The sequence below is a fragment of the Pseudophryne corroboree genome, chromosome 7 (genome assembly GCF_028390025.1).
Source record: "Pseudophryne corroboree isolate aPseCor3 chromosome 7, aPseCor3.hap2, whole genome shotgun sequence".
NCBI lineage: Eukaryota > Metazoa > Chordata > Amphibia > Anura > Myobatrachidae > Pseudophryne > Pseudophryne corroboree.
In genome coordinates, this window is record NC_086450.1 from 177,218,210 (window position 1) to 177,243,930 (window position 25,721).

The 25,721-nt window shown below is 46.5% G+C and overlaps 1 protein-coding gene across 2 annotated transcripts in view; it reads left to right on the forward strand.

Moving 5' to 3' along the window:
* The window catches only part of STK11IP (serine/threonine kinase 11 interacting protein), a 210,636-nt gene that overhangs the window by 148,178 nt on the left and 36,737 nt on the right, over positions 1 to 25,721 (forward strand). For both annotated transcript variants that reach the window (XM_063933797.1, XM_063933796.1), the window contains exons 21-23: positions 2,246 to 2,343; positions 2,812 to 2,990; positions 17,707 to 17,791. In XM_063933797.1, the coding sequence (XP_063789867.1) occupies positions 2,246 to 2,343; positions 2,812 to 2,990; positions 17,707 to 17,791 (362 nt within the window). The remainder of the gene's footprint in view (positions 1 to 2,245; positions 2,344 to 2,811; positions 2,991 to 17,706; positions 17,792 to 25,721) is intronic.

The following is a 25,721-nucleotide window of genomic DNA, read 5'->3' on the forward strand; positions in this document are numbered from 1 at the left end:
TTCTGGCAGGGGTAATTTATCACATATATAGCCCTGGACTATATATTGTGATGATTTGCCAGCCAAGGTGTCTTATATTGCCCTCAGGGCGCCCTTCCCCAGCGCCCTGCACCCATCAGTGACCGGAGTCTGAGGTGTGCATGAGGAGCAATGGCGCACAGCAGCAGTGCTGTGCGCTACCTTGTTGAAGACAGAAGTCTTCTGCCGCCGATTTTCCGGAACACTTCTTGCTTCTGGCTCTGTAAGGGGGCCGGCGGCGCGGCTCCGGGAACGAACACCAAGGTCGGGTCCTGCGGTCGATCCCTCTGGAGCTAATGGTGTCCAGTAGCCTAAGAAGCCCAAACTACCACCTGTTAGGTAGGTTCGCTTCTTCTCCCCTTAGTCCCTCGCTGCAGTGAGTCTGTTGCCAGCAGATCTCACTGTAAAATAAAAAACCTAAATATACTTTCTTTCTAGGAGCTCAGGAGAGCCCCTAGTGTGCATCCAGCTCAGCCGGGCACAAGATTCTAACTGAGGTCTGGAGGAGGGTCATAGTGGGAGGAGCTAGTGCACACCAGGTAGTCCTAAAGCTTTCTTTAGTTGTGCCCAGTCTCCTGCGGAGCCGCTATTCCCCATGGTCCTTACGGAGTCCCAGCATCCACTTAGGACGTCAGAGAAAGGTAAATAGGTGGCAGCCGTGATACAAGAATTTACTCCTAGACTGCACAGAAGGGTAACCTAAAACTATAATGCATTCCCATGTACACTGCACAATTAAGCACATCAAGTTTTTGAGGTCAGAGTCCCTTTAAAGATCTGGTAGATGGGTTGACATTTCATTCTTACCAGACAGGCATCAGTAGCCCACCTGGCTTACCAGCTACAGTATGGCTTGGCTCTCTGTTAATCAGGCAGGGCCCTGCATAATGGGTTCCAATGTATTGATATACAGAGGTAAATTTACTAAGATAGGAGTTCTAGTTAAGATGGGATGTTGCCCATAGCAACGAATCAGATTCCACGCATTATTTCTGCAGCGGGGTACACTGGGATTCCACAGGGAATACATCGGGGTGTAGCGTTGGATCTTGATCCGAGGCACCAACAGGCTAAGGCTTTGACTGTTCCCAGGATGCACTGCACCGCCTCCTCTATAACCTCGCCTCCAGGCACTGGAGCTCAGTTTGTTAGTTGGTGCCTGCAGGTCACTAACGGGAAGGGTGGAAGGGGGTGCTGCGCTAGTCAGCCCTGAAAAGAGCTTTTCAAGAAGGCTTCAAGGGCTGCAGCACTGTTTGTCATTTTGACATTCTGTGCTGCGGCTCCATCACCTCCCCAGCAGCGATGCATACTCCCGCGGCACACCACGCTGACGCTCTCCAGGATTTCGTGGCTGCACATCAGGGAGGAGGTAAGAGGGTCCCCCAGGTGAGACCAGCCGGTTAATCGGACCGTGCCGCTGGCGTGGACACTGTACTGCACAGGGACCCCACTATATCCACCAGGGCAGAGAGCACAGCTCGGATTTACTAAAAAAAAACGCTTGATATAGGCTCGTCCCCTCCCATAAGGAACTGCTTTAGGACATCCCCGATGTTAATCCTTGTGGAGCCCAGTGTACCCCGCAGCAGAAAACGAGATTTATGGTAAAAACTTACCGTTGTTAAATCTCTTTCTGCGAGGTACACTGGGCTCCACAAGGCGCCCACCCTGACGCACTTTGCTTCTTTGGTTTGGTATTGGCATAGCCGCTGACACCCTCTCCTGCGGTGAGTGTGTGGTGTAATTGGCTACGAGCGTTTGTCGTCTTTGGTACCTGCTACTGCATTGGGCTGGTTAACGAAACTGAGCTCCCTGTGCATGGAGGCGGGGTTATAGAGGAGGCGGTGCTGTGCATCTTGGGAACAATCAAAAGCTTTGAGCCTGTTGGTTCCTCAGATCAAGATCCTACTCTACACCCCCCGATGTTGATCCTTGTGGAGCCCAGTGTACCTCGCAGAAAGATATTTAACAACGGTAAGTTCTTACCATAAATCTCGTTATTTCTCACCCATTTACACATTGGCCTCCAGCAACAGAGTTTAAATTTGGGGTTTGAAGTGACCGTGGCTGCATATACCCTACTCACCAGGAACCATCACTAAAGCACAGTCTTCAGCCTGGTTCTAAAAGAATGATCTTACGACCTTGTTTTGTAGTGACCTGTTGTAGCCTTCCTTTTTCCAATTCATTCTTACTTCCTATATCCACTTTCTTCTGTCGCTCTCAGGTGCCTATGGTTCGTTTTGGTAATCCTGTGGAGGCTTGGGCACTTATTGTGGTTTCAAATCAGAAAATCTATTTCTTGGAAATTTCTGGAGAGACCAGGTACTGGGAAAGTATGAGCATTTGGTTGCTGACTATTTTGTGTTTGTTTGGAGGATAGTAAGCTTGATATTATTATTATTATTATCCTTTATTTATATGGCGCCACAAGGGTTCCGCAGCGCCCAATTACAGAGTACATATGCACATAGTCAAAACAGGAAAACAGTGACTTACAGTTGAAGACAATATTCGACAAGTACAGGGTAACTAAGCATAACTACACCAGTAAATGACAGAGATAAGTTCCAGGTGGCCAAAAAACTGCGTGATTTGGGCAGTTGAGGATTATTAAAGTAAGAAAAGTATAAGCACGTGAGAGAAGAGGGCCCTACTCGTGAGAGCTTACATTCTAAGGGGAGGGGTAGACAGACAGGGGTGACACAGATGGGGTACATAGAGAGCGTGGAACAGAGGGTTAGGATGAGATTTGGCTGGGTTTGGTAAAGAAATGGTTGTGTTCTCCTGCAGGGGTCCACCCTGTGACTGGCTGCAGCCTGGAGAGGCCTATAGCATCGCCTCTCTCACCCACTTACACATTGGCCTCCAGCAACAGAGTTTACATTTGGGGTTTGAAGTGCCCGAGGCTGCATATACCCTACTCACCAGGAACCATCACTACAGCACAGTCTTCAGCCAGCACATTCTAGGTGAGCACAGCAAGCTGTAACTTTACCATTACAGAAAATAGTTGAACACTTGTTATTCTTTAAAAAAATATATATGTTTTTAGTGCAGGTCATTTTATACAGTGATACTGTGATTGGTGACTGGTGAAAATACTTTTCTCTTTCATTCATCTGGTGAACAGAGAGTCTCCAAGTCTTGTATGTTATTACCCACCGTATGCTTCTAATTGTATAACAGAGAGAATGCTAACTGTGTTCTTCTATACTATGACCATGTAATGCAGAAATCTATATGTCATAATCATTTATAGTTAGCCCTTAGGCCTAGAATGTCACTTTAAAATAATATATATTTGAACTCTCAGGGACCAATTAAATTACCTACAAGTTCCAGCAGCAATTTAGCTGCAAGATTTAAAGTCACTTGTTTTAAAAGCAAAATCAGGTTTGTTTTTTCTTTAAAAATAATGTTGCTTTAAATCTGACAACTAAAAGAAATCTTGGCACATGCTGCAACTTGCAGGCCATTACATTTGGTCCTTAGACCTGCTCTGCTTCCTACTGAAAATGTTTGTAATGTGCTCTTCTAACCGGTGCCAAGATTCGGGTGATGGGTGAGTGTGATAGGGTCAACCGGTCACATGCCTTTGATGGAGAGGCTCTGATGGGTTTTCCTGCTTACACGAATGTTGTGGATGTTATTGCAAAAATGTTCTCTGCAGGTTTTCTTAGAGTATATGCACTTTAGTTTAACTGAGCAATTTATAAACCAATAAATTATAATAATAATAATCATTCTGATTTTGTTAAATGCTTAAAAAAAAAATATTCGCCCCGTAACTATTGCAAATCTAAAATATTTGATCCCAATCCAATGAATACATAGTGACTATGCAGCTAATTCAGACCTGATCGCTGCTGTGCGTTATTGTACAGCGGGCGATCAAGTCTGAACTGCGCTGGCGCATGCCAGAAATGCAGTCGACATCTCAGCCCAGTGATTGCCTCTGCCTGATTGACGTTTTGGGGGCGTGGTCCTGGCAACGCAGGCGTGCCCAGACCGTGCGGGGGGCAGCCGCTGCGATCCGGAGAGCAACAGGTAGCTCCCTGCCAGTGCGCAGGAACTGCGCTGGTAAGGAGCTACTCTTCAGATACAAAAGCGTCGCCACCATGCGATGCTTTTATACCTGTGCTGGGGGGCAGAGCCAGACAGGCGGGGCGGACTAGCCCTGTGCTGAGCGTCCCCCCCACATGTCTGTGAAAGTGATCGTAGATGTGCTAAATTTAGCACATCTGCGATCAGGTCTGAATTACCCCCCATGACTAATGGCCTGGTTCAGATATGTACATAAACCTGGCGGTTTATGCATATATCTCCAATGGTGTGGCACAAAATGGGTCGTGCGTGGTTGCATGCAGTCTCCCTGAGTTGCAGCCTATCAATCAAGGGTGGAAGTCTTTGGATGCAGGAGCAGCATGCAGAAGGCATCTATTTACCCAAGACTCCTCATGCTGCTTTTGCATGTTTTCGTACAGCAGCTGTGTCCAAAGATTTGTCCATCTCTGCATCAGGCCCTAAGTTATAAATGAAAGACAGGACTCTATACACATGCGTGTCTTCTAATATCTGTTCACAAGCCCCTTACTCCACAGTGCAAAGGGGAAACGTGACCATTGCTCAAATTATGTAACCAAACCATCCAATATCGCATTAACCTCAATCCCATACACTATTGTGTGCACATAATGCAACTGTGGTTTCTCTTACGTCCTAGAGGATGCTGGGATCCACATTAGTACCATGGGGTACAGACAGCTCCACTAGGAGCCACCGACACTTTAAGAGTTTGAGAGTGTGGGCTGGCTCCTCCCTCTATACCCTCCTACCAGACTCCGTTTAGAAAATGTGCCCGGAGCTCGGTCACAGCTAGGGGAGCTCCTAGAGCTTCTTTAGTTTTATTATTTTTCTAAGAGTTAAATTAGGCACAGGGAGGCTGCTAGCAACAGCCTCCCTGCTTCGTGGGACTTAGGGGGGGGGGGAGTAGTGTCCGCCCTGAGGGGTTTTGAGCCACTATCTCCGCTGACAGGACATTAGTTCCTGAGGGTGATGAGCGTTGGCCGCCCCAGGCTTACTCCCGCAGCACTGCCGCCACCCCCTAACAGAGCCAGAAGATTCCAGTGGCGAGTGAGTCACCGGCCCCCTCAGCAAGCGGGGAGCCGGTGTGAAGATGGCGGCAACAGGGTGGGAGAGCAGTATTAACTGCGATCTGGAGGCTCAGCGGTACATAGTGCGGCGCTGTGAGGGGCGCCCTGAGCCAGCGCCTATGCCCTACACTGGTCAGCAAGCCTGTCAGGGACCTCGGTTACACTGCCAGCAGAAATCCTCAGGCCAGTATAAAGAATGGAAGAGCGGGAAGCAGCGCCATGTTCAGGGAGCGGATCTTCTCCTCAGAGTGGACCCAGCAGCGTTCAGCGCCATTTTCCTGCCTGCAGATCCAGTACAGAAATGCTGACAGGAAGAGCTGTCCCTCCAAGCAACTCCAGCTATCCTGTGCGGTACCAGGGGGTTGTAGAAGGGGCGGAGGGAGGCTGTGGGTGCTTGTCTTAGATAGCCATGTCTAGGGACTCTGTGTCATATGCTGCAGAGGATGTTTCCTCACAGGAGGAATCCATTCCATGTACACAGGAATGTAATGTTTTGTCTAAGACCCCAATTAATGAGCCTGAGTGGTTGTCCTCTATTAAGGGGATGATCTCTCAGATCTCTACTAGAGTAGCTTATACTAAGACTGAAACTCAGGTGTTAAAGAAGTCTATGGCAGTTTGGTCAGGTTCTGTTCCTATTCCTGCAAAATCCCCTAGTATGTTCCCACAGAAACGTCCACTTGCCCAGATTATGCAAGATGACACGGATGCCGACTCTGATACAGCAGACGGTGATGGGGACGCGCTGAGGGGGGCGGCATCCCTTGCAAAGGGGTGCAGCTTATGATTGATGCCATTAGAGATGTGTTAAACATTAATCACACGCCACCTGAGCAGGTTGAGGAGGCTTACTTCACTGACAATAAGAAAGCCTCGCTAACCTTCCCTGCGTCAAAAGAATTAAAACTATATTTGAAAAATCCTGGGAAAACCCAGAGAGAAAAATCCAGATCCCAAAAAGGGTTCTAGTTGCTTTTACCTTCCCTGAGGAGGATAGGAAAAAATGGGAAAACACACCCGTAGTTGCATCTGTCTCCAGACTGTCTAAAAAGGTGGTTTTACCTGTCCCTGGATCTACCGCGTTAAAAGAACCGGCTGATCATAAGATTGACACTACGCTCAAATCCATATACACTGCTTCAGGAGTGGCGCTAAGGCCCACTATTGCCTGTGCATGGATTTCTAAATCCATAGAAAAGTGGTCAGGCACATTACTAAAGGATTTGGATACAATGGATAGAAGTGACATTGAGTTGTTTCTATGTAACATAACAGGATTCTGCGGGGTTCATGGCGGAGTCCATGAAGGACATGGATACGCTTACTGCACGGATATCTTCCATGTCGGTCTCAGCTTGCAGGGGACTCTGGCTGCGCCAATGGTCTGCAGACGCGGAATCCAGGAGAAGTGTGGAGAACCTACCCTATACAGGTCAGGCTCTTTTTGGGGAAGCGTTGGATGCGTGGATTTCCATGGCAACCGTGGGTAAGTCACCTTTCCTTCCCTCTGCTACACCATCTATGAAGAAACCATTTTCTTCAGCTGTGTCGCAGTCCTTTCGGACCGCTAAGGCAAAAAAGTCCAAACCTTCTACCACTTTCTTTAGAGGTGGTCGTGCAAAATCCAAAAAACCTGCACCCTTAGGCTCCCAGGACCAGAAACCTGCTTCTGGTTCCACAAAATCCTCAGCATGATGGTGAACCGCACAGCCTGGAGGACGTGGTGATGGGTGCGAGACTCAGACGTTTCAGACACGTCTGGGTGTCCTCCGGCCTGGATCCCTAGGTACAGGCTATTGTGTCCCAGGGGTACAGACTGGAGTTTCAAAAACTCCCGCCTCACCGATTCTTCAAATCAGGCTTGCCAGCGTTGCTGACAGACAGGGCTATACTACGAGAAGCCATCCTAAAATTGGAAAAGTAACAGGTTATTGTCCCAGTTCCACCTCATATGCAAAACGAGGGTTATTATTCAAACCTTTTTGTGGTACCGAAACCGGATGGTACGGTCAGACAAATTTTGAACTTGAAATCGTTGAACCCTTACCTGAGTTTGTTCAAATTCAAAATGGATTTCAGGTCTGGAGGAGGGAGAATTCCTGGTATCCCTGGATATCAAGGATGCGTACCTCCACATTCCGATTTGGCCGCCGTACCAGGCTTATCTCAGATTTGCACTGTTAGACAGTCACTATCAATTTCAGGCACTGCCATTCGGCCTCTCCACAGCACCGAGGGTGTTCACCAAGGTGATGGCCGAGATAATGGTTCTCCGCAGACAGGGGGTGAACATAATCCCATATCTGGACGATCTGCTGATAAAGGCATCATCCCAGGAGACATTGTTGTAGTTCATTGTTCTCACGACTCATCTGCTCAGGGAACACTGTTGGATCCTGAACCTTCCAAAGTCACATTTGAAGCCGACAAGGAGATTGTCTTTTCTGGGGATGATCTTCGACACGGAAGTTCAGGGGGTGTTTCTGCCAGAGGAGAAAGTGTTGGTGATTCAAACAATGGTCCGGGATGTCCTGAAGCCAACCCGGGTATCGGTTCATCAGTGTATTCGCCTCCTGGGGAAGTTGGTTGCCTCCTACGAGGCTCTACAGTTCGAAAGGTTTCATGCTCTGTCCTTCCAACTGGATCTCCTAGACAAATGGTCGAGATCTTACCTACACATGCACCAGAGGATACGTCTGTCACCGAAAGCCAGGATTTCACTCCTCTGGTGTCTTCAAATGCGTCACCTTCTAGAGGACCGCAGGTTCGGGATTCAGGACTGGGTCCTTCTTTCCACGGATGTGAGTCTCCGGGCCTGGGGCGCAGTCACTCAGGGGGAAACCTTCCAAGGAAGGTGGTCAAGCCTGGAATCCAGTGTTCAAATAAACATTCTGGAACTAAGAGCCATCTACAACGGTCTTCTCCAAGCGGCTCATCTTCTGCGAGATCGAGCCATTCAAGTGCAGTCGGACAATGTAACGACGGTGGCCTACATATACCGACAGGGCGGAATAAAGAGCAGAGCTGCAATGTCAGAGGTAACCAGAATCATCCTCTGGGCAGAAAAGCACGCAGTGGCGCTGTCTGCAATCCTCATTCCGGGAGTAGACAACTGGGAAGTGGACTTCCTCAGCAGACGCGATCTCCATCCAGGAGAGTGGGGACTCCATCCGGAGGTGTTCACGGAGATTTCAGATCTTTGGGGTGTACCTCAAGTAGACATGATGGCCTCTCTCAACAAGAAGTTTCAGAAATATTGTTCCAGGTCAAGGGACCCGCAAGCCGTGGCGGTGGACGCCCTAGTGACTCCGTGGGTGTTCCAGTTGGTGTACGCGTTTCCTCCACTTCCACTCATTCCAAGAGTTCTAAAACTCATATGGAGAACAAGAGTTCAGGCAATCCTCATTGCCCCAGAGTGGCCAAGAAGGGCTTGGTACGCGGATCTTTTGGATCTACCGCTGGAAGAGCCGAGGCCTCTTCCTCTTCTGGAGGACCTACTGCAACAGGGGCCATTCGCTTATCAAGACTTACCGCGGCTACGTTTGACGGCATTGAGGTTGAACGCCAGATACTAGCTCGGAAGGGCATTCTGAACAAGGTTATTCTTACCCTGAATCTGGCTAGGAAAGGAGTAACGTCTAAACATTACCATCGTTTTTGGAAAAAATATGTATCTTGGTGTGTGTCCAAGAAGTTTCCTACAGTGGAGTTTCAACTGGGACGGTTTCTCCTCTTCCTGCAAGCAGGTGTGGATATGGCCCTGCGGTTGGTATCCGTAAAGGTCCAGATTTCGGCCCTATCCATTTTCTTCCAGAAGCAATTGGCTTCCCTCCCTGAGGTTCAGACTTTCTTGAAAGGGGTTCTGCACATCCAGCCTCCCTTTGTGCCGCCTACGGCGCCCTGGCATCTGCACATCCAGCCTCCCTTTGTGTCGCCTATGGCGCCCAATCGGATTGGTTCGAACCTCTACCGGAGGTTGAGGTCAAGTTTCTCACGTGGAGGGCTGTCACTTTGTTGGCCTTAGCTTCTGCTAGACGTGTGTCGAGTTGGGGGCTTTGTCTTGTAAGAGCCCCTACTTGATCTTCCATGAAGATAGAGCTGAGCTCCGGAGATGTCAGCAGTTCCTTCCGAAGGTTGTGTCGGCATTTCATATCAACCAACCTATTGTGGTGCCAGTTGCTACTGTCTCCTCAATTTCCTCAAAGTCCTTGGATGTTGTGGGCTCTGAAAATCTATGTGAAGAGGACTGCTAGTCATAGAAAATCGGACTCCCTGTTTGTCCTGTATGATCCCAAGAAACTTGGGTGTCCTGCTTCTAAGCAGACTATTTCTCGCTAGATCAGGTTCACTATCCAGCATGCGTATTCTACGGCAGGATTGCGGTGTCCTACGTCTGTTAGGGCCCACTCTACTCGTAAGGTGGGTTCTTCCTGGGCGGCTGCCCGGGGTGTCTCGGCTTTACAACTTTGCCGAGCGGCTTCTTGGTCTGGGTCGAACACGTTTGCTAAGTTCTACAAGTTCCATACTTTGGCCTCTGAGGACCTGAAGTTCGGTTAATCAGTTCTGCAGGAGCCTCCGTGCTCTCCCTCCCGTTCTGGGAGCTTTGGTACATCCCCATGGTACTAATGTGGACCCTAGCATCCTCTAGGACGTAAGAGAAAATAGGATTTTGTTTACCTACCGGTAAATCCTTTTCTCGTAGTCCGTAGAGGATGCTGGGCGCGCGCCCAGCGCTTTGTGATCCTGCAGTGGTTACTTAGTTCAGTACTGCTTAGTTCTTGGTTAAGTACGGTTTTGTTACTTGGTTAAGTAATATTGTTCAGACGTTGCTGATTTTTTAAGCTGGTTAGCTTGGTTTGCCTTGTATGTGTGAGCTGGTGTGAATCTCGCCACTATCTGTGTAATATGTGTAATATCCTTCTCTCAAAGTCTGGTAGGTGGGGCATAGAGGGAGGAGCCAGCCCACACTCTCAAACTCTTAAAGTGCCAGTGGCTCCCAGTGGACCCGTCTATACCCCATGGTACTAATGTGGACCCCAGCATCCTCTACGGACTACGAGAAAAGGATTTACCGGTAGGTAACCAAAATCCTATTTTTTCGATATGGAGGCACAACATCTGAAGTGCTTGATTTAGGTGAATTTTAAAATTCTCTGAATGAAGGGACGTCAGGGCTGTCTTTGCTACATGTGTTTGGATTAGCCTAGAAATGTGCTTTCCAGCATATTTGTGTTTGTAGCGATGGTCACTATTCTCTGGAACCTTAAATGTACCAAAGAAATGATGTTCTTTTGCAGAAATTGGCTAGAGTCCTTCCCTACAAAAAAGGTGCAGCCCTGTATATGCAATTTCCTCCCCCTTTTCTAACTTAAATAATTCCGTCCTGAAAGTATATATCTCATTTCTTCTTCAATCCACTAGGCAACACTGGAGTGATTACTCTGGGGTATAGATGGGTGTAGAGTGGAGTCTGGCACTTTACATTTCTTTGGCAGTGTAGCTGGCTGTATTCTGCCTGCGCCATGGTAGCCTCAAGGGGGATCCGTCATAGCTTACTGCGGCTGGTGTCTGCGTCCCTGAGGGTCCACCGCACACCAAACGACTGGCAGCGGTGAGTATGTCCCACCACCCTTGACTAGGGATGGGAGAAGGTATGTTGCAACAGTTGCAAATCCCCCAGCCCAGCACATCGCTGCTTGGTAGAAATAGTACCCACAGACAAAGCTGGCGATGTACTGCCGGGTCTTTAATGTGCAGGCTGGCTGAATGAAATTCCCGCTAGCATACAGACATTTTAATCTTGGCCGGTACAGGGGAGTGGAGCGTAGCATCGGTGCGGCTAGTCCCACACTGTAGCTTGGGTGGCTGAGCTGGGAGGGTTCCCCAGTGGATCAAAGCTGCCCATTGGCTTGGCCACCCTATACTCCAGGAGGAAATACTTCCTTCTGTATTCTGTAGTGCTCCCACACTACTTCTTCAGGTGCACCGCTAAGTTCCTGCAGCAGTGCACCGATCAACGCTGCACTCCCAACACACAGCATACTGCTCAGGACTGGAGTCACCGCTAGTAGGGCAGCAGTACATCAAGCAGAAACCTCCCGCCAACAGCTTCCAGACTGTACAAAGGGCCGTGAGTTGCACTTCAGGGGTCTGGTGGGTGCGGGAGTGCAGAGCAAAATCACTGTAATTTGTGTAACTTGCTTCTTGTATAAAAACACTCCTTCCCCCTACAACTGAACACTTTTCTGTGCTCCTGTATCCTGCTTCCTATGTGTTATCTTTTAGTATACCTTGTAGATAGTACTGTACTGTGTGTAATCCAGCATCTCTATTGAGCGTGTGCTGTCTAGACACTTGCTATATGTGACACTAGTTCTCTGTGCTTGCAGGCAGTCTGCTGTGTGTCTGCGTTTCTGTCTGTGTATAGGTAATTTCTGTCTGTGGAGGTCCTTTTTAGTCTGAGGATGAATCGGATGAGGATTGTTCATCCAACGACGAAGAAGGTGAATTTGTGGAGTATTTGTATGTGGAAGATTCCTAGAGGCAGCTACAGGCTACGAGGGGATAGCATCCCTCATCCTGGCAGTCCCTCAGGTCCTTAATATCTCGGACTCAGAGACTGTGGAGTACCTACATACCTCATTATTTGGTAAGAAAAAGAGACTGGCTGATATCTTCCAACCTTCCCTTCAATAAGAAGAACAGCTGTCTGCAGCTTGGAAACATCCGGATAACATCCAGATGTCCAAGCATTTTCTTTCCCTTTACCTTGATCTGTCAACTCACAATCAGGTGTGAGACTTCTCCTTCAGTGGATTCGTCAGTCTCTTGTCTTTCAAAAAAGATAACGCTACCTGTACTGGGGGCCACATCCTTGTGGGATTGTTCGGATAGGACACAGGTTCTCAAACTTGGTCCTCAGGACCCCACACAGTGCATGTTTTGCAGGTAACCCAGCAGGTGCACAGGTGTATTCATTATTCACTGACCCATTTTTAAAGATCCACAGGTGGAGATAATTATTTAAATTTTGATTCTGTGAGGAGACCTACAAAACATGCACTGTGTGGGGTCCTGAGGACCGAGTTTGAGAACCTGTGTAATAGGAAGTTGAAAACAACCCATATAGTAAGTTGAAAACAACACTAAAGTCCAGCAGGGGGGGGTTTACCCAGGCCGGCCTTAGTTAGTGTGTAGGTAAATAAACCAGTCGAGAAATGGGTGGAACAGTTGGTTAAGGGCCTGCTGCCCAATCTTGTGTGAGTTGACCTGATTCCTCTAGCCGGTTACAATCAGGAGTCTGCTATTTACTTGGGAGATGCCTCCATGGATGTTGGATGCCAGGTAGGTTCTAAGATCTCTGCTTCAGAGGTAGCCACTCACCGCGCCCTCTGGCTTTGGGCCTTGCAGGCCAATGCAGAATCATTGTGGACTGTGGAGGCCCTTCCGTCCTCTGGGATGTCTTATTTGGTCCGGAGTTCGGCAAGTTACTCTGTGTCAATCATACTCAGGACCTTCCTTTCGCTTCTTTCGGCCCCTACCCAATTTTGAGAAAAGCCAGAGGGGCCTTGTCTACAGTTAGAGGTGGAAGAACCAGGGGTCATCAACCCAGTCCTGCCCGTCATCCAGAATCCAAGCAGACAAACCATGGCAGTCTTCTGTCCCACCTAGGGGCCCCCACGGTGGGTGCTCACCTGTTCCTGTTCAAGGAAGTTTTGTTCCAGACTTGTTCAGACGTTTGAGTTCACAATCTTGTAATCGCCCGGATACAAGACAGTTTGTTTCGTCTCCCCCAGTTCAGTTTTTCACCACTGGTCTGGTAGTCTCGATTCAGAAGCAAAAGGTGTTGCAACAGGCAATAGCCAAGCTTCTTGCCTGCAAGGTGTTAGTTCCAGTCTCAGGGCATTTAGTGCTTTTACTCAAACCTGTTTGTGGTTTTGAATCTCATATCCTTAAATCTTTGATGTTTTAAGACTGAATTCCTCCACTCGGTGATTGCAGGTCTAGAGGCAGCGGAATTCCTGGTGTCCTTACCCGCAAATTCCAGTCTAGAAACTGCATCAGGCATTCCTCCGCTTTGCCATCCAGATTCTCATTAACCGTTTTGGGCTCTGCCCTTCATCCTGTCATTGGCACACAGGGTCTTTACCAAGGTGATGGCTGTGATAATTACGCATCTCCGGTGACCATTGTTCCTTACCTGGACGACATCCTAATCAAGGCTCCGTCGGCAGAAAAGCTTTAGATCAGGTTTCCTTGATGCACCAGGTTCTCATCCAGCATGGCTAGATTGTCAACTTCCAGAAGTCCATCCTGATGCGGTCCAATGTCTCCAGTTTCTAGGTATAATTCTAGACACCTCCCTGCAGAGAGTGTTTCTTCCATCGGAGGCCCAGGCGATTCAGGAATTTGGCAGGGTGTTTCTCAAGCCAAAGAAGGTTTCAGTCCACCATTGCATTCGCCTGCTGGGCAAGATTGTGGCCTCTTTTGAGGCAGTTCAGTTCGGCAAGTTCCATACCATTTCAGTTGGACCTATCGTCTCAGTGGTCGGGATCTCATCTTCAGATGCACTAACTAGTGCATCTGTCCTCTCAGACCCATATCTCTCTGCTCTGGTGGCTTCAGTCTGCTCATCTCATGGCGGGTCGCCGCTTCCGCATCTGGAATGGGATTCTGCTGACAACGGATGCCAGCCTAAGGGGCTGGGTTGCAGTGGTACTGGTCAGCCAATTCTAGGGTCGCTGGTGGGTCCCGGAGGCGTTTCTGCCCATCAACGTGCTGGAGCTCAGGGTGGTATAAAATGCCCTTCTGAAAGGACTGCCAATGTGAATGCAGTCGGACAGTGCCATGGCTTTGGCCTACATCAGCGGTTGCCAACCCATCGCTCGCAAGCGACTGGTAGCATGTCACCGTTTTCTAAGTAGCTCGCGCGGCGGTGGCTGCATTTTAATATGATGTCAGCCAATCAGAGCTTGCGCGCCGGCTCCTGATTAGATGCCGGGCAACACACATTGTTCAAATGGCCGCGAGGCTGGAGACATCAGCGTCGGGGCCCGGGACTTCAGCTGCAGCAGTGAGGATGGAGCAGGAGACGGAGGCACTAGCTGTGCAAGTGCCGGGCTCTCCGCCCCTCTTCTCCTCCCCTCAGACACGCACACGAGAGCGGCGGCTGCGAGGGCACAGTTCACAAATTGTGTGCACTATGTGTATCTGGCACTAATGGGAGAATTACATGTATCTGTCACTGATGGGGGGCATCGCATGTATCTGGCACTGCTGGGGTCATTATTTGTGTATCTGGCACTGCTGAGGGGCATTATTTGTGTATCTGGCACTGCTGGGGGCATTATTTGTGTATCTGGAACTGCTGGGGGCATTATTTGTGTATCTGGAACTGCCGGGGGGGCATAACTTGTAGTTGTGAGGCCACACCCACTTTCGCAGGAACGCGTGCGCATTGGGGGGGAGGGGGTAGCTCTTTCAGGGGTTTATTTTCCGAAAGTAGCTCACACCCCAGTTAAGGTTGGAGACCACTGGCTTACATCAAATTGACATGGGGGAATGCGCAGTTGCATGGTAATGGTGGTCCAAGGCAGCGCCATGTTTATCCCCGGAGTCGAGTACTGGGAGACGGCCTATCTCAGTCACCAGGATCTCCACCCCGGGGGATGGGCCCTCCATCTGATAGCTTTCCAGCTGCTGGTCTGGCGTTGGGGCAGGCCTCAGATAGACCTCATGGTCTCTCTGCAGAATCACCAGCTGCCACTGTATTGCTTCAGAACATGGGATCCTGCAGCAGAGGCAGTAAACACTTTGCCTGTTCTGTGGCAGTACCAAATGGTGTACCTGCTTCCGCCCTTTCTTCTCCTGCCACAGGTGCTCAAATGCATCATGCGCAAGTCTACCACAGACATAGAACCTGTTGTGGTCCCTGTATTGTTGTCTGACACTGCGTCTTCTCCATCGCTGAATGTGGTTCGGGCTGTCTGCATCTATGCCTGGATGGCTTCTTTGCACAAATCGGATTCCTTTTTGTGCTCTACAAAGTTGCCAGACGAGGTTGGCCTGTTTCCAAGCAGATGTTGGCATGGGGGATCCATCTGGCTATCTGTCAGGCTTGTGTGGCCAGTGCTCTGTCTCCACCTTTTTCCATCTCTGCATACTCTATGCGCTCAGTTAGTACCTCTTGGGATGCGCACAGAGGTACACCTGTTTGCATGGTCCATGTACACATGTTTGCACGGTATTACGGTTTTGATACCTTTGCGGCTTCGAATACAGGTTTTGACCGCATGGTCCTCAAGGTTTTTCAGTGCTCTCCCACCTGGGAGGGAAGCTTTGGGATATCCCCGGTGTAATCCCTCCAATGTCATCTAGTGGATGAAGGTAAAATACAGGATTTTGGTACTTACCGATAAATCCCTTTCTCCGATTCCATAGGGGACACTGGATGCTCACCCATCGCTGCATTTCTTGCCATTGTTCTGATGTTTCTGGTTGTAATACTGCATGTTGTTGTCTGTAGTGTGTTTGTTCATTTGTTATGCTTATATTTTGGTCTTTTGGCCGGCTTACTGTTGGTTCCTCCTTCTCTGTGCTGTTTTTCCTCTGTGGTCTCTGCTCGGGTTCACTACGATATGCCGGCGGTCGGGCTCCCGGCGACCAGCATACCGGCGCCGGGAGCCCGACCGCCGGCTTACCGACAGTGTGGTGAGCGCTAATGAGCCCCTTGCGGGCTCGCTGCGCTCGCCACGCTACTGGCACGGTGGCGCGCGCCACACTATTTTATTCTCCCTCCAGGGGGATCGTGGACCCCCACGAGGGAGAATAAGTGTCGGTATGCCGGCTGTCGGGCTCCCGGCGCCGGTATGCTGGTCGCCGGGAGCCCGACCGCCGGCATACTGAAGACCACCGCTCTGCTCTCCCTCTCCACTATGGCTCAGTTTCTCTAAACTGGGTCTGGTGTGGTATAGAGGGTGGAACAGCCAGCTACACTTAAAGAAATGTAAAGTGCCAGGCTCCACTCTACACCTGTCTGTACCCCAGTATAATCATTCCAGTGTCTCCTATGGAATCTGAGAAAGTAATTTACTGGTAAGTAGCAAAATCCTGTTTTTCTCCTCTTCAGTACAAATAGATTAATCTAATCACAGACACCACTGAACCTGCTCATCCGTCTACTCCCCTGTAAATTCGGGTATAGAAGCACAAAGGTAGCCGCATGAGGTCACAAATGAACATTTGTGCTACAGGTTTATTTATGTGGTTTGTAAATGATCTATAATCATAGTGTCATCAATTTGCTGCAAGTGAAAATGACTCCCAATTAGAACATCAAAGCTGCAGTGTTTTTATCATGAGGTCACCATAGATCACTGTCTAAAATAGCATAATGTACTGAAATAGAAATGAATGCCAGTGTCCTTGTATAAAATTGTAATATTAGTAGTTTATCTCCTCGATAATTATTGTTTTAAGTCACGATTTTTCTTCTATAATACATATACAGTAACATAATTGAAGTGGCAATGGCAGTTTGTGCAAGAAAAGAAGGGCTTCATTTCAGTTGCCATTTTTGGTCTTTCTCTGGTCAGACATAACTGTAACCGGCTATAAAAACTACTATGAGGCCCAGCAGTATTGGAGGCTTTTCAGTAAAGGCTTGTGTTAGTAATGCTCACACTGTGATAACTGGCATTTGGCTCCATGTGTTTGTTCACCAAACACCTGTCATGCCAGGTAATGAACCTGTCGATGTTGATAGGATAGCTAATGGTAAGTAAGAGTATGATGACAATTGGACTGTGTGTCAAGTACGACTGCAAGGAAGATGGTAGTCTGTGATGATATTTTGATAAACCCATGTGTGCTACCCTCCGGGACCCATCACAGTGAGCTTAATATTTATAGTAAACAGTAAAATCTTTCTTGCTCAGTTTTCCAAGGGGAAGGGGGGGGGGGGGGGGGGGTGGGGGCTATATCTCCCGAACTCCATGGTACAGAGACATTGGAGACAAAGCAATAAAGACTAGACAGGAGGAGGTTGGATCATTTTTAAATTCACTCTTGTATCTTTTATGCATGGTACTCAAAATTATGGAAAACCCAGAGTTCCAAGCTTTCTAGATAATCTGTTGTCCTGTATGTAGTTCATACTGTAGACCAGAGGGTCTGAAACCCTGTCCTCAGGACCCCGCACAGTTCACGTTTTCCAGGTTACCTAGCTGGGCACAGGGGTATGACCATCTGTCATATGTCAAAGATCCACAGGTGACCTGGAAAACATGACTGTGTTCCTCATGAAGACCGAGCTTGAGAACCACTGCAGTAGACCATTGAATAATATGGTGCTATGTGTACACCTCTGCTGTAAACAGTAATAACAATCATATTTTTGTTCTAGTATAGATTAAGAAATCGAAGAAAGCATATGTGATTTTTTGCTATACAAAACAATACATTAGTCCATTTGTTACTGGTTAATCCTCATGCAATGTGTTTGGGAGTATAAAGGCAAGTAAATTAATTTCAGATACTCTGTCGGAGTTACCCCCACGATATCGCAATGCTCTGCATTACAAGCCTGAGGAGGAAGTCACCCCGGCTCATCGTCTTTGGTGAGATTCCAGTTCCGACTTTCATACCCTACTCTACTCCATTTTTTCCCCTGATTCTAAGAGTATGTTCCCACAACAATAACTGCAATAAAAATATAGCGCACTCAGGAGTGAGGAAGATTTAATAGTGACACTGGATGGAGGGTCGGAAATCAACACACAAATCTACTTTAAATGGCATGTTATTAGTAATATTTTACTAATTTTCTGTCCATTTATTGCTTCCAGTGCTGCTCTTTGTCACTTCAAGCACTGTAACCCCAGAGCTACCAGTTATTTACTTTTAAACTATTCAATGTGATGACTAGAACACCCAGCCATCACTGAGCTACACAACAGAACTTCGGTATCGCCCATTACTCTAATGCTAAAATACAGCAGAAGGATCCAGGGCACTTTGATTCTGACCTCCAACTGTGCTCAGAAAGGAGTCTAGATATGAGATATGAGCTCTATCTCTGCCTAATGGCGGTTCTGTTGCCTAGAAATATGCCCTAATAAATTAAATGTAGTGGAGCTGATATGAATCAAACTTGTGTAGTGCCTAGTGAAAAATGCATGAAAGGCTCATGCAAAAATGTGATTACTAGAATGACATTTCGTTCTGCTGTATACTGTACAGCAGATGTCCTCAACTCTAATCCTCAAGTACCATGTTTTTTTCTTTAGGCAGGCGAGTTAATCTATTTTACTGGGTTCATAATTATCCAACCTGCTTCCACAGACAGAAACTTTCAGAACATTACCTGTTGAGGATACTTCATAGTTGCTCAGAGTCGGATTAAAGCTATGGGGGGCCCGGGGCACTTCAGACAATGGGGCCCCTAATAAAGAGGCAGGCATAGCATACTTGGACCAACACTCTCCCCAATGACTAATTCGCTTGATTTCTAGGATTATATATATATATATATATATATACACACATACACATACACACACACACACACACACACACACACACACACACGTGTGTGTATTTATATATATATATTGAAACAAAGAACAAGACCGCGCAATGAGAAATAGAGTCTTTTGTATTCAATATAAGTCCGAAATGTATGTTGCTGCAATCCTCCTCCAGGAGCTACCGTACTCCTCAAGTCATGTAAAAGAGAAAAAGAATGGAGGGCGCAATCGTGAGTAATAAATCAAAGGTACTTTACTGACAAATATCCACTCACATACATTTCAATATAGGGTAACCGGTGCAATGAAGAAAACCAGTGTAGCATCCGGACTACTAACACTGGTAACCGCCGCTGCCCCTCTGGTTCCACAGTCACTGTAATATCCAGCTCCACGGACTCCACAACGCTGACCTCACACTCCGGTACTCCGGTTGATGGGTATCACGTAACACGTCCTGCTGGCCACGTCCAACGCGTTTCGTCACGGGACTTCCTCAGGGGGTGTGGTTGGCACTATCATCTCAGCTTATTTATACCCAAGCCGCAATAATGCACAGAATTCAATAATCAATTAGCGCTAACAATTTAAAACCAACATTACTCTAATAAAAGTCCTTACACATATCACACCATCAAATGTTAATATATTATACAAAATACATACAAAATGTATTGATTTAAAAACGCACTGAGACACCGACATCTAGAGCAGCAAATAGTATTATCTTAAATATCCAATTAATCATAATAAACCCCTTTAATATCTCTATTCTAATACATCCCAATAATATCTATATATAACACTTTAAAATTACCATAATTAATAAATGGCAATGTATAATGCATTACTAAAATGATACTAAAACATACTTCTATTTTCATTCATATAATTTCTAAAATAATCACCCCGATGGCTTTATGTCAGTGCATATTTAATCACATAACATACATTTAGGCATTAACCTATCCAAACCTCTATCTCTGAATAATATCATGAGAAACACAAATACATACATGAAGAGAATGAGATGCTCATACTTAAAAACAAAGATAGTATCCGTAGAGAGCTCTAAATATAGGAGGAGTAGAAAAGAACAATAAAAAGGAATAAATCCTGTCACCATGAGCTGGAATGAGTGTAAAGAAACACAAAGGAGCCAATGGCCCAACTACAATGTATCCCAACACCCAATTCCGCATCAAATGGATCCTAATGTAAAAAGGGAGTTATGTCATAATTCTCATTTAACCCATGGGGGCTAATAGTATTTAAAGTGTGTATCCAGTACATTTCTCTTCTTCCCAACTCCTTTGCATTATCACCCCCTCTATCCCCCAACTTCACATGCTCTATAGCCTTAAAGCTAAAGTGACTGAGTGCACTACCATTACAACTAAGAAAATGTCTAGGGACACTATGATCTACTAATTTCTTGGTTATACTTCTGGTATGCTCCAATATCCGAATTTTTAATTGTCGCTTCGTTTTACCAACATAACGTGCTCCACACTTACATTCTAAAACGTAAATTACTGAAGTTGTTTGACAATTAATCATGCTTTTTATCTCCCAAAAACGGGTCTTTTCAGTATTCCATATTTTTTTCTTTTCCTTACTAACATAGGTACATACTTTACAATGACTACATGGGTAACACCCAGTCACTCGATTTTTCTTTAACCAGGTGTCATCTGTTATACTCTTAAGGTTACTAGGTGCTAATGAGTTCTTAAGTGATCTCGCTCTCCTAAAAACTATTTGTGGGTCTTTAGGCAAATGTTCTTTCAAGATTGGGTCTAAAGCTAAAACATCCCAATGACTCTTTAAAATGGTTCTTATTTCTTTATTTTTTGTATTATACCCCGTGATAAAAGGTATAAAGATACTATCTCTTGTTTGTTTTCTCTCTTTATACACCAACAGTTGATTCCTATCTAAAAGGTATGCTTTTTCTTTACATCTCTCAACCAATTCAGCTGGGTATTGTTTATCTAAAAACCTATTTTTATAAAGTGCAGCTTGTTCATTATACATTATACTAAAGAAAAAGCATACCTTTTAGATAGGAATCAACTGTTGGTGTATAAAGAGAGAAAACAAACAAGAGATAGTATCTTTATACCTTTTATCACGGGGTATAATACAAAAAATAAAGAAATAAGAACCATTTTAAAGAGTCATTGGGATGTTTTAGCTTTAGACCCAATCTTGAAAGAACATTTGCCTAAAGACCCACAAATAGTTTTTAGGAGAGCGAGATCACTTAAGAACTCATTAGCACCTAGTAACCTTAAGAGTATAACAGATGACACCTGGTTAAAGAAAAATCGAGTGACTGGGTGTTACCCATGTAGTCATTGTAAAGTATGTACCTATGTTAGTAAGGAAAAGAAAAAAATATGGAATACTGAAAAGACCCGTTTTTGGGAGATAAAAAGCATGATTAATTGTCAAACAACTTCAGTAATTTACGTTTTAGAATGTAAGTGTGGAACACGTTATGTTGGAAAAACGAAGCGACAATTAAAAATTCGGATATTGGAGCATACCAGAAGTATAACCAAGAAATTAGTAGATCATAGTGTCCCTAGACATTTTCTTAGTTGTAATGGTGGTGCACTCAGTCACTTTAGCTTTAAGGCTATAGAGCATGTGAAGTTAGGGGATAGAGGGGGTGATATTGCAAAGGAGTTGGGAAGAAGAGAAATGTACTGGATACACACTTTAAATACTATTAGCCCCCATGGGTTAAATGAGAATAATGACATAACTCCCTTTTTACATTAGGATCCATTTGATGCGGAATTGGGTGTTGGGATACATTGTAGTTGGGCCATTGGCTCCTTTGTGTCTCTTTACACTCATTCCAGCTCATGGTGACAGGATTTATTCCTTTTTATTGTTCTTTTCTACTCCTCCTATATATAGAGCTCTCTACGGACACTATCTTTGTTTTTAAGTATGAGTCATCTCATTCTCTTCATGTATGTATTTGTGTTTCTCATGATATTATTCAGAGATAGAGGTTTGGATAGGTTAATGCCTAAATGTATGTTATGTGACTAAATATGCACTGACATAAAGCCATCGGGGTGATTATTTTAGAAATTATATGAATGAAAATAGAAGTATGTTTTAGTATAATTTTAGTAATGCATTATACATTGCCATTTATTAATTATGGTAATTTTAAAGTGTTATATATAGATATTATTGGGATGTATTAGAATAGAGATATTAAAGGGGTTTATTATGATTAATTGGATATTTAAGATAATACTATTTGCTGCTCTAGATGTCGGTGTCTCAGTGCGTTTTTAAATCAATACATTTTGTATGTATTTTGTATAATATATTAACATTTGATGGTGTGATATGTGTAAGGACTTTTATTAGAGTAATGTTGGTTTTAAATTGTTAGCGCTAATTGATTATTGAATTCTGTGCATTATTGCGGCTTGGGTATAAATAAGCTGAGATGATAGTGCCAACCACACCCCCTGACGAAGTCCCGTGACGAAACGTGTTGGGCGTGGCCAGCAGGACGTGTTACGTGATACCCATCAACCGGAGTACCGGAGTGTGAGGTCAGCGTTGTGGAGTCCGTGGAGCTGGATATTACAGTGACTGTGGAACCAGAGGGGCAGCGGCGGTTACCAGTGTTAGTAGTCCGGATGCTACACTGGTTTTCTTCATTGCACCGGTTACCCTATATTGAAATGTATGTGAGTGGATATTTGTCAGTAAAGTACCTTTGATTTATTACTCACGATTGCGCCCTCCATTCTTTTTTTTCTTTTTACTCATATATATATATATATATATATATATATGTGTATATATAAAACCCAGAGCCTACAGTGTAAATTTATAACAGCAGAAATGGATAAAACAATACTCCCTGTATTACTCCCTTACTTGTTGAGGCACAGGAGAGCGAGAGCCTCTGCCTCCACGCTGCCAGGGACGTCTTCCTTCTTCCCTTCACTGTGTAACCTGCGCGCTCAGCCAATGACTGAGCTGCAGGCTGCTGCTTCAGACACTATTGGACAGCTGAGCAGTCGCTCCGCTGCCCTGTACTAGTGCCTGCTATGTGGCGCCGGTGGCTGCTAGTTTGCATTTTATAGCATTACTATATGACATTCTTTCATGAGCTTTTCATTCATTTTGCACTAGGCACTCGACTAGTGTAGTTCATATCATCTCCACTACTGTTCATTTAATCGTGTATTTCTATCAATAACTACTGTGTAATTCAGAAAATTTCCCCCTGCTGACTGGGAAAGGAAGGAGATGAACTGCAAGTTTATGTAATAATTATTAATTAACAGTTCATTAAATAGTGCATACATATTTACAGAAAATATTTTTTTCTCTTTCATCCACTGGGGGACACTGGAGATCTTAGACAGCTGGGGTGTGAAGGATGCAGACCGGAGGTAGCACAATATAATAAAAAAATATATACACAGCCAGCTCCTCCCCCTTCATGCCCCCTAATTCCTCCAGTTTGAAAAATTTTGCTGGAGGTAGCAGCACTAAAAAGGAGCTCTGGCTCCATAAGAGAAAATGTTGGCTTTAAAACTTGCTGAGCCGATCCAGCCTAGCTGATAGGAAGGTGAAGGCTCCCATAAACTGTGGTAACTGTTTAAGTGAGACAAAGCATCTCACTCAGAGGATCTGGATTCAGAGAGCTGTGAGTAATATCAGTGGAGGCGCACAGGCTGGAGCTAGCAAAGCAGCTTAATGTCTTTACAGGCATTAGTGTTTATTCTCCTCGCAGGCAGATATTTAATCTATTCTGTGGCAGCCGTTCGGCTAGGGTGTCGCGTGTAGACAGGGTGGCAGGCGGCGCCGGCGGCAGGATTCCAATGCAGCGCTCAGAGCGCGGCCGGCAGGGGAACAGTGGTGCTCTGCTGAGGGGGGAGCATCGGAGAAGCGCCACGGTAAAGGGGACTCTGCCAGGAGGATTTTAAAGCGGCCGCAGACAAGCGGAGCTCTGTACAAAAGGTACATAGTGAGCGTGCTTAGGGTTACCTAGCAACACAACAGTCATCTCCACACATTGGATACGCACAGGCTGCGATGTGAATAGAAAAATTCAGTGGTGGCCATTTTAATTTCTCTAACGTCCTAGAGGATGCTGGGGACTCCGTAAGGACCATGGGGAATAGACAGGCTCCGCAGGAGATAGGGCACTTTAAGAAAGCTTTGGATTCTTGGTGTGCACTGGCTCCTCCCTCTATGTCCCTCCTCCAGACCTCAGTTTTACACTGTGCCCAGAAGATGAAGGGCGCACTGCAGGGAGCTCTCTTGAGTTCTTTGCTACAGAAAGCATTTTTGTTTTGGATTTTTACTTTTTTCACAGGGAGCACTGCTGGCAACAGGCTCCCTGCATCGAGGGACTGAGGAGAGAGGGGCAGACCTACTTAACTGATAGGATCTGCTTCCTCGGCTACTGGACACCATTAGCTTCAGAGGGGGTGAACACAGGTTCGTCCTGGGCGTCCACCCCCGGAGCCACGCCGCCGTTCTCACAGAGCCAGAAGAACAGAAGCAAGACGACGTCTCAGGCGGCAGAAGACTTCAGCTTCACAGAGGTAACGCACAGCACTGCAGCTGTGCGTCATTGCTCCACATCACCTCACACACTCCGGTCACTGTATGGGTGCAGGGCGCAGGGGGGGCGCCCTGGGCAGCAATAATAACACCTCTTAGATGGCAAATAGGTATATACATGTACAGCTGGGCACTGTACATGTATATAATTGAGCCCCCGCCATTTTTACACGATTTTGAGCGGGACAGAAGCCCGCCGAGGGGGCGGAGCTTCTCCCTCAGCACTCACCAGCGCCATTTCTCTCTCCACAGAACGCTGAGAGGAAGCTCCCCGGACTCTCCCCCTGCTTACACACGGTGAAGGGAGTTTAAAAAGAGAGGGGGGGGGGGGGGCACATAATTGGCGGATAAAGTATAATACAGCGCTGCTGGGGAAAAGCATTCTGTGTTGGTCTCCAGGTTGTTGCGCTGGGGTGTGTGCTGGCATACTCTCTCTCTCTCTGTCTCTCCAAAGGGCCTTTCAGGGGATACTGTCTTCAGAAAAAGTTTCCCTGGGTGTGTGCAGTGTGTCGGTACGTGTGTGTCGACATGTTTGATGAGGAAGGTTTGCTTAATGTGGAGGGGGAGTGCTTGAATGTCAGGTCGCCGTCGGCAACGCCGACACCGGACTGCGTGGATATGCTGAATGTCTTGAATGCAAATGTAAAAGATTAGACAAGGCTGAAGCTAGGGATCAGTCAGGTAGCCAGTCCGTGCCTGTCCCTGTGGTGCCAGGACCTTCAGGGTCTCAAAAGCGCCCCATATCCCAGGTCGCTGACACAGATACCGACACAGATACTGACTCTAGTGTCGACTATGAGGATGCAAAATTACAGCCGAAGGTGGCGAAAGGTATTAGGTACATGATTATTGCCATATAAGAGGTTTTGCATATCACGGAGGAACCCCCTGTCCCTGACACGAGGGTTCACATGTATAAAGGGAAAAAGCCTGAGGTCACGTTTCCGTCCTCATTTGAGCTAAGCGAATTATACGAAAAGGCTTGGGAATCTCCGGATAGGAGACTCCATGTTCCCAAAAGGATTCTCATGGCGTATCCTTTTCCACAGAATGATCGGATACGATGGGAATCTGCGCCTAAAGTAGACAAGGCGCTGACACGCTTATCCAAGAAGGTGGCACTGCCTTCTCCGGATACTGCTTTCCTCAAGGATCCTGCTGATCGCAAGCAGGAAATTACCATGAAGCACATTTACACACATTCAGGAACTATAGTTAGGCCGGCCATGGCGTCGGCCTGGGTTTGTAGTGCTGTCGTGGCATGGGCAGACTCCTTATCTACGGAGATGGACACCTTAGATAGGGATACCATTCTAATGACCATGGAGCATATCAGAGATGCTGCCTTGTATATGAGGGATGCTTAGAGAGACATTTGTTTACTAAGCTCTAGAATAAA